The sequence below is a fragment of the Coregonus lavaretus genome, assembly GCF_964263955.1.
Source record: "Coregonus lavaretus genome assembly, contig: HAP1_SCAFFOLD_2152, whole genome shotgun sequence".
In the NCBI taxonomy this organism is placed as follows: domain Eukaryota; kingdom Metazoa; phylum Chordata; class Actinopteri; order Salmoniformes; family Salmonidae; genus Coregonus; species Coregonus lavaretus.
In genome coordinates, this window is record NW_028163091.1 from 44,366 (window position 1) to 61,566 (window position 17,201).

Consider the following 17,201-nt stretch of genomic DNA (forward strand, 5'->3'; position numbering starts at 1 on the left):
TGGGGAAATGATCAAATCTGAAAAATTAATTTAATTTCTGTTAATGGAATTTATTTAGACTGTTTTTAAATATTTAATAAATTAAATAAAAATCAACCAATCAGCCAGGATCGGAAACACGTCTGTTTGTCCACCTTTCCTGCATATGTACGAGACGAGTTGGACATTACAGCAGCAGGTACACTTCATGTATGTATGTATGTATGTATGTACAGTTCATTCGGAAAGTATTCAGACCCCTTGACTTTTTCAACATTTTGTTATGTTACAGCCTTATTCTAAAATGTATTAAATGGTTTTTTTTCCCCTCATCAATCTACACACAATGCCCCATAATGACAAAGCAAAAACAGGTTTGTAGAAATTTTTGCAAATGTATGTATAAAAAAAATTATATCACATTTACATAACTATTCAGACCTTTCACTCAGTACTTTGTTGAAGCACCTTTGGCAGCAATTACAGCCTTGAGTCTAATTGGGTATGACGCTACATGCTTGGCACACCTGTATTTGGGGAGTTTCTCCCATTCTTCTCTTCAGATCCTCTCAAGCTCAGTCAGGTTGGATGGGGAGCGTCGCTGCACAGCTATTTTGAACGGAGCAAAGGTCTCTCCAGAGATGTTCGATCAGGTTAAAGTCTGGGCTCTGGCTGGTCAACTCAAGGACATTCAGAGACTTGTCCCGAAGCCACTCCTGTGTTGTCTTGGCTGTGTGCTTAGGCTCGTTGTCCTGTTGGAAGGTGAACCTCGACCTTCGCCCCCAGTCTGAGGTCCTAAGTGCTCTGGAGCAGGTTTTCATCAAGGATCTCTCTGTACTTTGCTCCGTTCATCTTTCCCACAATCCTGAACAGTCTCCCAGTCCCTGCAGCTGAAAAACATCCCCACAGCATGATGCTGCCAGCACCATGCTTCACCGTAGGGATGGTGCCAGGTTTGCTCTAGATTTGACGCTTGCATTCAGGCCAAAGAGTTCAATCTTGATTTCATCAGACCAGAGAATCTTTTTTCTCAAGGTCTGAGAGTCCTTTAGGTGCCTTTTGGCAAACTGCAAGCGGGCTGTCATGGGCCTTTTACTGAGGAGTGTCTTCCGTCTGGCCACTACCATAAAGGCCTAATTGGTGGAGTGTTGCAGAGATGGTTATCCTTCTGGAAGGTTCTCCCACCTCCACAGAGGAACCCTGGAGCTCTGTCAGAATGACAATCGGGTTCATGGTCACCTCCCTGACCAAGGCCCTTCTCCCCCCGATTGCTCAGTTTGGCCGGGCGGCCAGCTGTAGGAAGAGTCTTGGTTGTTCCAAACTTTTTCTATTTAAGAATGATGGAGGCTACTGTGTTCTTGGGGACCTTCAATGCTGCAGAAATGTTTTGGTACCCTTCCCCAGATCTGTGCTTCGACACAATCCTGTCTCCGCGCTCTACAAACTTCCTTCGACCTCATGGCTTGGTTTTTGCTCTGACATGCACTGTGAACTGTGGGACCTTATATAGACAGGTGTGTGCCTTTCCAAATCATGTCCAATCAGTTTAATTTACCATAGGTGGACTCCAATCAAGTTGTAGAAACATCTCAAGGATGATCAATGTAAACAGGATGCACCTGAGCTAAATTTTGAGTCTCAAAGCAAAGGGTCTGAATACTTATGTAAATAAGGTATTTATGTTTTTTATTTTTAATACATTTGCAAAAATGTCTACAAATATGTTTTTGCTTTGTCATTATGAGGTATTGTGTGTAGATTGATGAGGAAAAAATAACGATTTAATCAATTTTAGAATAAGGCTGCAACGTAACAAAATGTGGAAAAAGTTAAGGGGTTTGAATACTTTCCGAATGCACTGTATGCCTAGCCTATATAAAATATGATGGAGAACAGACTAATATTTAGGTAACCAATTCAAAACATATATTGTACACTGTAGTTAACTGTTAAGCTATTATTAGCGTGTATTAATATTTTCTTCATGTCCCAAAAAACTTTCCACCGACACTCGCGAATAAGGCCATACAAAGTTGATTTCGTTTTTTTTTATGAATCATTAATTTAAACGATTCTTTTTGACGCAACGAACGATTCACTTTGCCATTTATTAGTTGAGATTCGGTTCAATCGTGATTAATCGAATCATATGAATCAAAATAATTTGTGAATCGCGAACAGTAATTTTAGGAAAAATTATTTGATGTAGCCTTTCTCTTAGATGATGTTGCTTCAAAACTTGTTTTGTAGATGCAGTACTTCCAGTTGATTTGGGCAGCCAATGTATGGGACATTGCAACTCAATAGATGCTAGTCAGCAGTGGTGTAAAGTACTTAAGAAAAAATAATTTAAAGTACTACTTAAGTAGTTTTTTGGGGTATTTCTATTTTACTATTGATATTTTAGACAACTTTTACTTCACTACATTCCTATAGAAAAGTATGTACTTTTTACTCCATACATTTTCCCTGACAACACCAAAATAACTCTTTACATTTTGAATGCTTAGCAGGACAGGAAAATTGTCCAATTCACACACTTATCAAGAGAACGTCCTTGGTCATCCCTACTGCCTCTGATCTGAGGAACTCACTAAACACAAATGTTTCATTTGTAAATTATGTCTGAGTGTTGAGGTGTGCCCCTGGCTATCCATAAATAACATTAAAATAAGAAAATGGTGCCTTCTGTTTTGCTTAATATAAGGAATTTGAAATTATTTATACTTTTACTTTTGATACTTAAGTATTTTTTTTAGCAATTACATTTACTTTTTATACTTAAGTATATTTAAAACCAAATACTTTTAGACTTTTACTCAAGTACTATTTTACTGGGTGACTTTCACTTTTACTTGAGTCATTTTCTATTAAGGTATCTTTAGGTATGACAATGTAGTACTTTTTCCACCATTGCTACTCACCCTGCAATGTAAACACTTCTAAGGTAGCTAAGATAATTATGACTAAACTAGAAAAGGTACATTTCCTGAAGAAAATGTGTAGGCTTGCTTCAGCTGAATAAAATGATTTGCAGCTTACCACATGTGTTTTATACAGTTCCTAACAGGTATTCTACTTTGTGGGGGGTTAAGTGCCTTGCACAACGACAGGAGATAGTACATGGAATCAAAGCGCAGCCTCCGTGTTGATGCCACATTACACCTACTTTTTTATACATACATAGAGATGCCGCCAATAGTTGGTCCTGGAAATTTGGTTAAAAGTCATGGAGAAGTCATGGAAAAGTCATGAAATTCCATCTGTCAAAATGTGTATGAACCCCGCCGTAGTACTATGGCTGAACCTGTAAAACAACACATTTCACTGCACCTATCTTGTGTTTGTCACAATAAAATATGTATTAATTCTTGTAAGTTTTAAGTATCCATGTATTTGATATTTACATTTCAGTCATTTAGAAGACGCTCTTGTCCAGAGCGACTTACAGTTAAGGAGTGCATACATTTTTTTCCTTCATTTTTTTTCTCCATACTGGCCCCCCGTGGGAATCGAACCCACAACCCTGGCGTTGCAAGCGCCATGCTCTACCAACTGAGCTACACAGGGCCCATATCTGGTCATGACACAGACAGGGGAGCATGACATGCCATTTCAGATTAGTTTTTCAGACGTTTCATTTTGTAAGAAGCCCTGTCAGTTAAAATACATCTGTCTTGAAAGTGTCTGGGAAGATTTCACTTCTTCATTTCTGAATTGTGTTCCATAAGCCCTGGTACTTAACTACTGCCTTTTAGATCCGCTGTGTCATTCAAGTATTTTCTCTCTCGATGCGGGATGCGTTATTTAGAGGAAGGGTCGGCAGAAACTTGTTCGGGAATAAAGCATCGGTCTATTCCATTCAAAACAACAACACGTTTCATTATAATTGACCTTCAGGGGGTTATTGAGGCCCAAAACCTCCCATAGTAAGTGTTATTCTCAGTTTTAATATGCCAGTTAATATCTGTACTAGGCCATGAAAACTTTACATTGAGGTGAATACTCATAATTTAAATTAAATAATTAGTGTACCAGCATTTACTGTTTTATACTGGTTGTCTCATGATTGTACTTTATTTGCAGTTGTGTGGTCATGGAGCGTTCATTGTGGATTTGCATAATTACAATTAGCATCCGGAATCCATTTAGATAAGTCTTGGATCTGGTTTTGACATTGCCAATAGCTGAGACTTGCTGGGAGCAACTTTCATTGTCTGTACTTCTGTGCAGTTATAATTTGACTTTTGAATAAGCTATATTTTGTTGTACAAATGTTTATTTCTCTCTGTCCAGGTCATGCGGGGATATGGAGTTCTCCTCTGCTTATGTCTACTACCACTAGCTGTTAGAACTACAAATCCCAAGTTCTTCCCTTGCGACAACAACCCAGACTCCAGTGTGGTGAACTGCTCTCGGAGGGCGCTCACCCGCATCCCTTTGATCAGGTCAGCCTCCGTCCTTTCACTTGACCTGAGCTATACCGGGATCCAGCAGGTAGGGAAGGATGCATTCTCTGGGGTTCCAAACCTCCAGAAACTGAGCATGACAAGGAACTGTCTCCCTGGTCATATGAGGGCCCTGGGGTCTCCCTCGTGCCATGTTGAGATCCACAAGGATGCCTTCATGTGTCTTAAGAACCTCAGCATCCTCCAACTGGCAGGAAACAGCCTCACCTCTCCCCTCCCCAGACTACCTGACAGCCTGGAGGTCCTTAATCTGGAGTCTAACCATATTTACAACATAACCCAGCCCCTCGGCACACCAAACCTCAAGCAGCTGCTGCTCACCATGAACTGCTACTATGGTAACCCCTGCAACCAGTCCTTCCACATTGACGAGGCAGTCTTCAGGGAGCTTACCCAGCTGCAAGACCTTACCCTGGGTTTTAACAACGTAACATCCATCCCTCCGGGAATGCCTCCCTCTCTGAAGACACTGGAACTGAATGAGAATAAAATTTCTGTGTTGGATGAGTGGGCATTTGCCAATCTGACCCAGCTGTGTAAGCTCAACCTGGGCTGGAACTGCCAGCGCTGTGACCATGCTGCTCAGCCCTGCTTCCCCTGCCTCAACAACACCCCCCTTGACATCAACCCCCGTGCGTTTTACGCCCAGAACAACTCTCTCAAATTCCTCAGCCTGAGGGGAAACTCCCTCTGCAACATCCCAGAGGGGCTCTTCAGTCCCCTGGTACACCTAGAGAGACTGGACCTTTCGGACAACCTACTGGCCTTAGCCATACGCAACGGCACCTTCTTCATAGAGCTGAAGAGGCTCACTTGGATCAGCCTCATCTACAACTATGAGCCGATGAAGACCTTCCAGAAGCTAGTGCTGTCTCCCAACGTGACCCACATGTCTGGCCTGAAAACACTTCTCCTCAGTGGGAACTTCTTCCAAATGGTCTCTGAGGAAAGCGTGGCAGTTCTGGCCAAGTTCCGTTGGCTGGAGGTTCTGGAGCTGCGGATGAACTTCATCAGGTCCTGTAATCTGAGTGCCCTGGCCCAGCTGCCAGCCCTGGTGAGGGTGGACCTTTCCCAGAACATGCTGGAATTTCTCCCATCCTGCTCTACTCAGTCCTCCGAGTGTAAGTCCTTTAAGAGCTTTCAGAACCAGAACCGGTATGCCACAGTGGAACTTCACAACCCACCCATGTTGCTCAGTGACCGGAAGGCTGTCCCAGATGAGCCTTGGCATCGTCCAGGTCCAGTAGTCACTGCAGCCGAGCCAGGGCCAAACACGTTGGCGATACCGGAGGATGAGTGCCGTCAAAACCCAACTATATGTTCCTTCAAAAATCATCTCTGCAATGGTACCATGTCTTTTGACCTTTCCCAAAACAACATCCTCACCCTCAATGGCAGTTTGTTCCTAGGTATGGAGAAGGCAGTCTGTTTGGACCTCTCTTACAATTACATGAGCCAGAGCTTAAACGGCAAACAGTTTCTCCACCTGGACAACCTGGCGTACCTCAGCATGGCCCACAACAGGATAGATCTGTACTATGGAGATGCCTTCAAGGAGCTCAATGCCACTCTGAAGGCTTTGGACCTCAGCAACAATGAGTTTCACTTCCTAATGAGAGGCATGGGCCATCGCTTTGAGTTCATCAAGAACCTCCCAAATCTGGAGGCGCTAAGTCTGTCTGACAACAGCATTGGGATGCGGATAGATCATACATTGTACAGCGACTCTATCAGGTACCTGTATTTCTCTGGGAACCACCTGGACATCATGTGGGACACTAGAAGCAACGACTACATCACCTTCTTCCAGAACCTGACCAACCTTATCTACCTAGATATCTCCAGGAACCAGCTGAGGTCTCTGTCACCAGCAGCCTTCTGTAACCTGCCTGTCAGCCTCCAGGTGCTCCGGGTCAGCGAAAACAACCTGAACTATTTCCCCTGGGAGAACATCACAGCGCTCGGCCGACTATGCCACCTCAACCTCAGTGTTAACTATCTGTCTGACCTTCCCGACAAAGTAATCCATTTTCAGGCAAACTTTACCCTTCTCGACCTTAGTCACAACCAAATCAGCTTTCTCCCCGAAGACTTTTTCAGCGAAGCGTTGGCATTGCGTTTTCTCTACCTCAACCACAACAAACTCAAGCTGTTGGATCGGCAGTCCCTCCCTGCCCCACTGAGGAACGGCAGTGCCCTCCAGATGCTCACTCTGCATGCCAACCCCTTTGACTGCTCCTGCGACACTTCCTGGTTTGCGGACTTCCTGCGTGCCAGCCAGGTGGAGATCCTCCTTCTTACCACTGGCTTGCACTGCGGTTACCCCGAGTCGCAGCAGGGGGCTAATGTGTTGTCCATGGATCCCCGCTCCTGCCAGGAAATCTATGGCAGCCTGGCCTTCCTCTCTATGACCTTCCTGACTTTGGTGTTCACTTCCCTGCCCCTACTGAGGCACCTCTATGGCTGGGATGTCTGGTACTGCTTCCAGGTACTTCTACAAATCAATGTTGTGTTGTATTCCCTCCCTGGTAGTTAATTGATCAAGTAATATCATTGATTTACCAGATAGTTCACTAATATGTTTTCCCAGTGCACGATCAGTCCCTGATTAGAAGACCATAATTGAATAGCCCAGCTGTAAATCAATGTTGTGTTTATGTGTCCATATGTTGAACATCTCTATGCCACATTACACAATTTATTTTGTAACAAACAGGTGCTGTGGGCAGGACACAAGGGGTACACCCAGCTGCCTGGGGGAAACTTCCAGAGTCAGCATGATGCCTTTGTGGTCTTCGACACGGGGAACCAGGCAGTGAGAGACTGGGTCTACAATGAGCTCCTGGTCCACATGGAGAACGTGGGGCGGAGGAGGTTCCGTCTCTGCCTGGAGGAGAGAGATTGGGTTCCAGGTCTGTCTTGCATCGAGAACCTTCACAGTGCTGTCTACAGCAGCATGAAGACCGTGTTTGTCCTGACGAGCGGGGCGAACGGCGGGGGAGCAAGGGTTAGCAGAGTTAATGGGGTGACTCGCCAGGCCTTCTACATGGTCCAGCAGAGGCTGTTGGATGAAAAGGTCAGACTTGCAATGCGTTTGTGTCATTGACAACTAGACTAAATTCAAGTAATATCTTCACAATAAAGCAAAAACAACAACAGGCAACCTCCCTACCACTGACTCACTCTGTACTGTCTTATCCGTTATCTCATCTACAGGTGGACGTGGCGGTGTTGGTTCTGCTGGACGAAGTGTTTCCCAAGCTGAAGTACTTGCAGCTGAGGAAGAGGCTCTGCAAGAAGTCTGTTCTGTCCTGGCCCAGGAACCCTCAGGCCCAGCCACTGTTCTGGAACCACATGAAGACAGCATTGGCCTCCGACAACATCCACTCCTACGACAGCAAAGTCAGCGAGAGCTTCATATAGGTGGGTCGATCCACGAATAGAGTGCCTTTTATGTCCTTGTGACATTGTCTGTAAATGTTGATAATACTCAATTTAAGAGTTCGATAACATACAGTACATCTATAACTAAACTAAGCCATGTTAAAAATACCAATAGTAGTGTGTTTCATTCAAGTAAATTAGTTGTTTTCTCTGAAAATCCCCATTTTGGCATGTCCCACGTCATGTTTGTCTGACCTCTACGCCTATTTTCACCCACTTCATCATTGTAAAGCCCTAGGTAATGTGTTGCTTTGTTAGTCATTTCGGAAGATTATGTGATTGGAGATTCATTTACATTTGTCCCTCAGATTTAAAGTCAACCCTGTTATGTGAACTCTCATTTTAATATGGTAAAACTATTCCTTAAAAAAAAAACATTCAAAGAAACATTGAACATCTAATAGTTTTTCTCTTTGTGTCCATCAACACATCAACCCTGCTACCCATAAATAGATAAGCTAGAAATGTTTTAACAAGTTTAGAAAAATGGCACACTATTTGTGGAATGACCCAGGTATACTAATAATGGAGTTTATTTACAGTATAGCACATTTCTATGTGCTAGAAGTGCTTTACACTGTCAGGAGGAGGTAGAAGGGGCCCTCACTCACAACATTTTCTGAATTGAACTCTATTTTTATCTCTGTGGCTATCAGATGGGATTATAAAATCCAGGTGCATATGTGAACAGTACATTTACAGAATTAGTTTGATCCTTCAAAGATAGTTGCTTATATTGGGTTGGTGTAACTTGTTGTTACAGTTTGAAGAAATGTTTCAGAAATAAATACATGCATTTAGTTAAAGGATGGATTTAGTCACGTGTTTAATTTTGATCAGTATTTAACCGATTTCAACATTAAAGGCCACACACATATTACAGAGAGGGAGCAAAGTCATTATTGTGTATTAAAACTCATTCCATGCAGAAGTTTACCACCATATCAAGGGTATTGTCGTCATCTAGCCCACACTACAACTTCCACTACATATAGACGGGAACAACAGGTGAATAAGTGTCATTTTTTTGCCACAAGACTATCTGTTTCTAAAGGAAGTGAGAGTAGGAAACTCCCAAATGGCAGCACAGCTGCATCTGTTACCCAGGCTTTATTAGTCAGCAGCATACCACCCTGCATACCACTGCTGGCTTGCCTCTGAAACTAAGCAGGGTCAGTCCTGGTCGGTCCCTGGATGGGAGACCAGTTGCTGCTGGAAGTGGTGTTGGAGGGCCAGTAGGAGGCCCTCTCCTTAGACTCTCCTCTGGTCTAAGGAGATCCCAATGCCCCAGAGCAGTGAAGGGGACATTGCCCTGCGAAGGGTGCCGTCTTTCAGATGGGACGGGTGTCCTGACTCTCTGTGGTCATTAAAAATCCCATGCCACTTATTGTAAGAGTAGTGGTGTTAACCCCGGTGTCATGGCTAAATTCCCTAGCTGGCCCCATTCCATCATGGCCACCTAATCATCCCCCTCTTTCCTAATTGGCAGATATAACTCCTCACCTGATAGCTGATGTGTGGTGAGTGTTCTGGCACAAAAATGGTTACCGTGCATCACCCAGGTGGGTGCCAGACATTGGTGGTGGATGACGTGAGTTTCCCCCTTACAATGTGAGGTGCTTTGAGTACCTTAGATGGTAGAAAAGCGCTATATAAATCCAGTCAATTATTCAATCGTGGCAGTCTCAGACTAAAGTATGTAGCGAACGACAGAGTAGCGAAATAATTTAGTGTGAGTCGGCAGGCTGGTAGTTTACTACAAAAGATGAGAGTTTGCGCTGATGATGCCCTATGCTGGTGTCACGGTGGGATAGTCTGACTCACCTCCTACCAGTGGAGGCTGGTGGGAGGAGCTATAGGACGACAGGCTCATTGTAATGGCTGGATTGGAATTAATGGAACGGTATTATCAAACATGGAAACCAAATGATTGACTCCGTTCCATTGACTTCCATTCCAGCCATTACAATGAGCCTGTCGTCCTATAGCTCCTCCCACCAGCCACCACTGTCCACTACACTGGAAAACTAGATATAGGGGAAGGATCATTTGTGTTCAGGAAGTCTGGCTTAACCACCCCAAGACAGACAGGCAGACAGATGGACACACACACTGTCTAGTGATCTGACTTCAGTCTTGTCTCTTGTGTTGTAAAGTTAATGAAAGTATGCCTGTGGTACACAAGTGGTATACAGTATTATTTTATTTTTATTTTTATATAAGGGGGCATCAAATCAACTGCCAATATAATGTTGTAGTGGGCAGAGAAATACCATGGGCATTGCAGAGGAGGCTAGTGGGACAAGCTATAGGAGGACTGGCTCATTGTAATGGATGGAATGGAATTACAGTTGTTTTCAATTGCTAAAAAGCATCGGTCAATACTGAAGCCACTTTGTCAAAACTCTTCACACAGTCTGCATTACCAACATGTGTCTTGGCCAAACAGTTAATCTCAACTCCAAAACTCACTCAAACCACCAAAACACTTCATATGTCTCAAAATAAGCTTGTTCGACCATAACGCAGGCAACAATTCTCACTCAGAAAGCATACATTGTCACTCATAACACACTGACCGAAAAAACACTAACAACAGGGAGCATTACATAAATGATTAACATTTCTCTTAGAAGTTTGAATGATTTTTCACATAAATCAGTATTTCATTATAGAATAAGAATAACACCTTTTCACTTTATTGACTGTACTAAAGTATATGTAACAAGAATGATTCAGAAATCCAGCAATTTGCTTCAATAGCTTTTTTTTCTATATCTTTGCAAATAGTAATTTACTTGTGAAAAATATAAAGTTGAAACAAAAAACAAAAACCTGAAATTCCAGGGCTGCAATAATAAAAAAAAACAAAAAAAACATCAACATGTATAGTATAATCCCTCATACTGTACAGTACTGTGAGGGTTCTAGTTCTCCCTCTCTCCTGCATTTGGCCACACGTTCTCATCAACGTCACATCTTATTTATTCTGTGGCGATGCATCTTGGAAAGTATCTTCTGAAATGTCTAACCAACCCTGGCAGTCTTCAGGAGAAGTGTCTCTACACCCTGCATTCATGGCATCCAGTAAGGACATCTGGTCATGTGGATGGTGGTCATAAACCTTCCACCTCCATGCAGAGGAAAAACTCCTGTATGGGGTTTAGGTAGGGGGAGTATGGAGGCAGGAATAGTACTGACACCCTGGGATGTGCAGCAAACCAGTCTGTGACTGCAGCAGAGGTGGATGGCCACATTATCCCACACAACAACGAAGGTAGGGGAGTTTCTTGCCCCTCTCTCCTCCGCTGGCACAAGACGATTATGCAGGTCATCCAGAAAAGAAATGAGCCTCTCTCTATTGTAGGGGCCAATGAGTGGTTTGTGTAACAGCAAACCATCATTGGACAGTGCTGCACACATTGTGATGTTAGCTCCTCTCTGGCCTGGGACATCCACGGTTGCTCTCTGTCCAATCACATTTCTTCCCCTGAGGCATGTTTTTGCCAGGTTGAATCCAGCTTCATCCACAAAGATGAATGTCATCTCCATTACTTTCTAAAATACAGTATTATGCATAGCTGTGTATGTGCCCTGTTTGGTTATTGAACAGACATCTTACCTGGACATATTGATACCGGAGTTCTTTCACACGTTCACCGTTTCTCTCAAAGGGTACAGTGTACAACTGCTTCATCCTTATTTTATGTTTCTCTAGGACTCCGGCAATTGTCGTTGTGCTGACCGTATTCACATTCCCAAAAGCGATATTGTCTGTCAGCACTCTGTCCCGAATTTGCCACAGTTTTATTGCATTGTTGCCAATTACCATGTCAACGATGGCAATTTCCTACGCATCTGATAATATTCTGTCTCTCCCTCCTGTGGGAGGCAACCTTTGGATCCTACTGAAAAACACAAAACAATCAATATATTTCAAAATGTCAGTACATGTAAAAATGTGAACATACAGTATTGTACTATATTATGTAGCTCAATTATCATTGAAGGGATGCACATCTCAACTGTTGTTTTGCAGGTAAATTCGTACTATTGATGCAACTGTTGAACGCTGCAGATTTGGTTGCACCCTTAAACCAGCCTCTCTCAAAGAGAGACCACGGTTTACAACATGGTCAGTAATTGTGGCCCTTATCTCATCAGAGACCACCGCTCTTGGTCTTCCTCTCCTTTGTCCTCCACGCATTCTCCCTCTCCCTGCCACTCTTCTTTCCCCACCAACCTGTCTTCCTTGATCCATGTTTCCAAACTAAATCATTCCGAAGCCGTCCTCTTTTGTCTGTTTGGTAACGAGACTAAAAACAGGACACTTGGGTAGGCTTTCAACTGAAATTACAATCAGCTGTGTTTGGAATGATTAAATATTCTGCTGAGATTTTCTATATGTTTCAATCTGGTTACTGCAGAAATGCACGACATTTGCCATCATTCTGTTTGAATGTGTTTTTAACAGTTTTGAAAAAAGTGTGTTAACATTTGCAAATATATAGTTTTGCAGGTGGTGGAGTATGAATGAGAAAATAGTTTATTTGACCAGTGAGAGACAGAATAACAACAAAAAATGTTATAAATTGATTTGCATTTTAATGAGGGAAATAAGTATTTGACCCTCTCTCAATCAGAAAGATTTCTGGCTCCAAGGTGTCTTTTATACAGGTAACGAGCTGAGATTAGGAGCACACTCTTAAAGGGAGTGCTCCTAATCTCAGTTTGTTACCTGTATAAAAGACACCTGTCCACAGAAGCAATCAATCAATCAGATTCCAAACTCTCCACCATGGCCAAGACCAATGAGCTCTCCAAGGATGTCAGGGACAAGATTGTAGACCTACTCAAGGCTGGAATGGGCTACAAGACCATCGCCAAGCAGCTTGGTGAGAAGGTGACAAGAGTTGGTGCAATTATTCGCAAATGGAAGAAACACAAAATAACTGTCAATCTCCCTCGGCCTGGGGCTCCATGCAAGATCTCACCTCGTGGAGTTGCAATGATCATGAGAACGGTGAGGAATCATCCCAGAACTACACAGGAGGATCTTGTCAATGATCTCAAGGCAGCTGGGACAATAGTCACCAAGAAAACAATTGGTAACACACTACGCCGTAAAGGACTGAAATCCTGCAGCGCCCGCAAGGTCCCCCTGCTCAAGAAAGCACATATACATGCCCGTCTGAAGTTTGCCAATGAACATGAATGATTCAGAGGAGAACTGGGTGAAAGTGTTGTGGTCAGATGAGACTCGAAACCTTAATGACTTGGAGAAGATCTGCAAAGAGGAGTGGGACAAAATCCCTCCTGAGATGTGTGCAAACCTGGTGGCCAACTACAAGAAACGTCTGACCTCTGTGATTGCCAACAAGGGTTTTGCCACCAAGTACTAAGTCATGTTTTGCAGAGGGGTCAAATACTTATTTCCCTCATTAAAATGCAAATCAATTTCTAACATTTTTGACATGCGTTTTTCTGGATTTTGTTGTTGTTATTCTGTCTCTCACTGTTCAAATAAACCTACCATTAAAATTATAGAATGATCATTTCTTTGTCAGTAGGCAAACATACAAAATCAGCAGGGGATCAAATACTTTTTTCCCTCACTGTACACTTCTGTTTCGCTGACTGTGCGAAGAGTATTGACAATGTGACTTCAGTTTTGACCAATGCATGTTAGCAATTGAAAAAAACTGTAATGGAACAGACTCCATATGTGGTTTCCATTTTTTTTATTTTTATTATTATTATTTTTTTAGTGGGAATGGATCAGCTTAATATTGCAGATAGATTGTATCTTCTATCAATGTAATTGTCTGCATCACTTCCAATCCCCCATGTTTTATTTTTATTTTTATTTTTTTATATATATATACTCCCCTTTATTACTTTTCAACCCCACCATCCTTTCCCTACTTGGAGTAAATTAGTGAACAACAATGCCCAGGCCTCTACTTCCGGTCTATACTTACTATCTACACCTTATGGACAGAGTTAATTTTACAATAATTCTATTATATATATATATATATATATATATATTTTTTTTTTTTTGCTCCTGAACTTCTTCTACTCTCAACCTCTCCGATCATTTTCATGATGTCCATCCGGTTTGCTTCTATATGCCATATCTTTCTAACTGTGCTCTTTCCCAAAAGCTCCCAACATACAACCTATATACTTATTATGGACACAGTATGCTTACATTTTTAGCTATCTTTGTTATTATTTGTTGTTTTTTGTTATTAGTCCCATCCTTCAACTCTATTCAATACCTCCCATCTATCTCTTAACACCATCCATATAGGATTTCTATTTGCCATATATATTTCAACCGTACTGTGATGTTTTACAAAAGTTCTGAACCTTTCTATTCTCATTGCTTCTACAGATTGTGAATTAAAAATAAACATTTTTGCTAAAAGTATTATTATATTATTGATTGATTGACTATGACTTTTCAGATCACCCAGTAATGCTATCTGCAAGGTTAGTTCCAGGTAAATATTGCAATCCTTTAGCCATTCCTGGACCTGTGTCCAAAAACAAGCTACAAATGGACAGAACCAAAACAAATGATCTACAGAACCAAAACAAATGATCTAATGATTCTGTCTCTTCACAGCAAAATCTGCAGAGCTGGGAAGATTGTATCCCCCATATAAATAACATTCTATTGGTAGCAAGAATTTTATATAATAATTTAAATTGAAAGATTCTAATTTTTGAATCCGGTGTCGTTTTGCGTGTCAGTTCATAAACACTATGCCATGGGATCGGTACGTCAAAGATCTCTTCCCAACTATTTTGCAATCTATATGGGACGGCTGTCAATCCTTTGGTCCTTAAGTGAAACTGATATACTTTTTTATTTATCACAGTTTTCCTTAACCAATTATGTTCTTTAATGCAAGGCCGACAGACAAGTTCCTTACTTTCTCCCCCTTCCACTTTCCTCTTCCACATTTGCGGTAAGGCTGCAATTATTTGGTTGTAATTTTGGGTAGAGCAGACATTTCCATATGTTTTTGTTAGTTGCATGTGCGTCATAACTCCACCCGTCCTACCGATGATATCATTTACGAAGATTATACCTTTTTTAAACATTCTGTCAAAAAATAAAGGTTTTTTGTCAATTAGTATATTTGAATTTAACCACAATATTTGTTGCATTATTTGTTCTGTCGTTTCTGGAGGATTAAATTGAAATTGCAACCAACTTTCTATGGCTTGTTTTAGAGACATTTGGGAGATTATTTCCTTTTCAAATAACTGAAAGTGAGAGGTTGTAATCTGAATAAAGGGAAAAAGGCCTTTCTTGAACATTGGGTGAGACAATCTTACTAATTTGCTTGAGAACCAGTTCGGATTTAAGTATAACTTTTGTATGACTGAAGCTTTTAGTGATAGGTCTAATACTTTAATATTTAATAATTTATGTCCTCCGAATTCATATTCATTATATAAATATGCTCTTTTAATTTTGTCTGGCTTGCCGTTCCAAATAAAATTGAATATTTTTTTCTCATATAATTTAAAAAACTGTTCGCTAGGCGTAGGCAAGACCATAAGCAAATAGGTAAACTGGGATAATACTAAAGAGTTAATCAGGGTGATTTTTCCACAAATTGACAGGTATTTTCCTTTCCATGGTAGTAAGATCTTATCTATTTTTGCTAACTTTCTATTAAAATGTATTGAAGTGAGATCATTTATTTCCTTTGGGATATGTATTCTGAGTATATCCACATCACCATCAGACCATTTTATTGGTAAACTACATGGTAATGTAAAAATTGTATTTTTTTGTGATCCAATACGTAATATAGTACATTTGTCATAATTTGGTTGTAATCCAGAGAGGTTAGAAAATGTATCTAGATCCTCTATGAGGCTGTGGAGGGATTCTAGTTGTGGATTTCAAAGAAAACATGAATCATCAGCGTACAATGACACCTTTGTTTTTAAGCCCTGTATTTCTAATCCTCTGATATTATTATTGGATCTGATTTTAATAGCTAACATCTCGATGGCCACAATAAATAGATTGGTTTCCATATGTTTGATGTGTTTGATACCATTCCATTTATTTCATTCCAGCCATTACAAATGAGCCCATCCTCCTATAGCTCCTCCTACCAGCCTCCTCTGGGACATTGGCATAGAAACAGTTCAATATTGTCAAAATGTTGTGAACTATTATGTGACAGTGATGTTGATTGGTATTATTTTCTGTTGATAGTAGGTACCAGCTTCAGATCACCATGGCAACCTCACCATCCCTCTCAACTCCACTAATGGGCCCCTTCTCTCACTTCTACTGTATCTACCACAGACACACTGTCAGTCAATCAACATTCACTTCTCTGTCAGAGGGAAAAGTTGCAGAACCTTATAGTAGTCTGGGTTGATTTTTGTCAGTTGGTTGATCTAAATCTCTTGCAAGGATGAACAATAATATCCTACTATGTTCTACCATGTATATAAAACTAAATGACCAAATGTGGCAGTATTTCCTGCCACAATAGTCGACTACCTTTCAGGCAGTCCTTTGTGCTCGTCCCATCCACTACGCTCACGGCATAATCTCCATCTCCGATCATCCCTGTCCCTTTAATTGTCCCCACCGCGGTGGGAGAGAGTTTGCGCGTGCTTGTGGCCAGACAGCAGGAGAGGTCGAGAGAATGCTGGGACTGTGGAGCTCGCGCCAAGGGGCTTGGACACGAGCTGGGCTTTCCGGTGATGGAGAAGGGCCGGTCTGTTGACGGGTAAGAGAGCGACCGAGGCTGCTTTTACGAACACCAGCGCTGGCGTCTTGATTTTAGGGCAGCTTTGTTGTTTTTTTATGATTCAAAATGCGTTGTTTTTGTTACTGAGAGGCTTAATTCTTATGTAATGTAGAGATACATACAGCCACGGATAGGAGAAGTAGCTTAATCCCCCTACCCGTGGTCGCACATAGTTTCTACCCTACAGGATCTGACACGGGCTGGGTGGAATACATCTTTCACCGTGACTGTCTCATTAGGCCTAAGTGTTTCCACTTCTGAAGGGATATCATACAGGTTGTTGGATTGAGAGTTTCCCCTACATCCCTATCATCAGGCACCACCCAGCATCAGGCCAAGCATGTTGTAAAATAAACTGTAGCAGTTTCCCCCGGGCTACTGCTGTGGCCAACTCAGAAACGGCAAATGAGTGATTCTGTGGAGTGGGGTTTACCAAAGCTATGTGTAGCTGCAGAACTTTGGGAATATTGTGATTTTCTTTTGGATCGATATAGGAAGTGATTTCAACATC

The 17,201-nt window shown here is 41.8% G+C and overlaps 1 protein-coding gene across 1 annotated transcript; it reads left to right on the forward strand.

Annotated features, from left to right (window-relative positions):
- Positions 1-4,278: 4,278 nt before the first annotated feature.
- Positions 4,279-7,871, forward strand: tlr9 (toll-like receptor 9; the record flags this gene model as incomplete). The annotated part of the gene is made up of 3 exons (XM_084193279.1): positions 4,279-6,936; positions 7,165-7,524; positions 7,665-7,871. 3 exons carry the CDS (start codon positions 4,279-4,281, stop codon positions 7,869-7,871), a joined length of 3,225 nt encoding a protein of 1,074 aa, XP_084049405.1.
- Between the last annotated feature and the right edge of the window lie 9,330 nt (positions 7,872-17,201).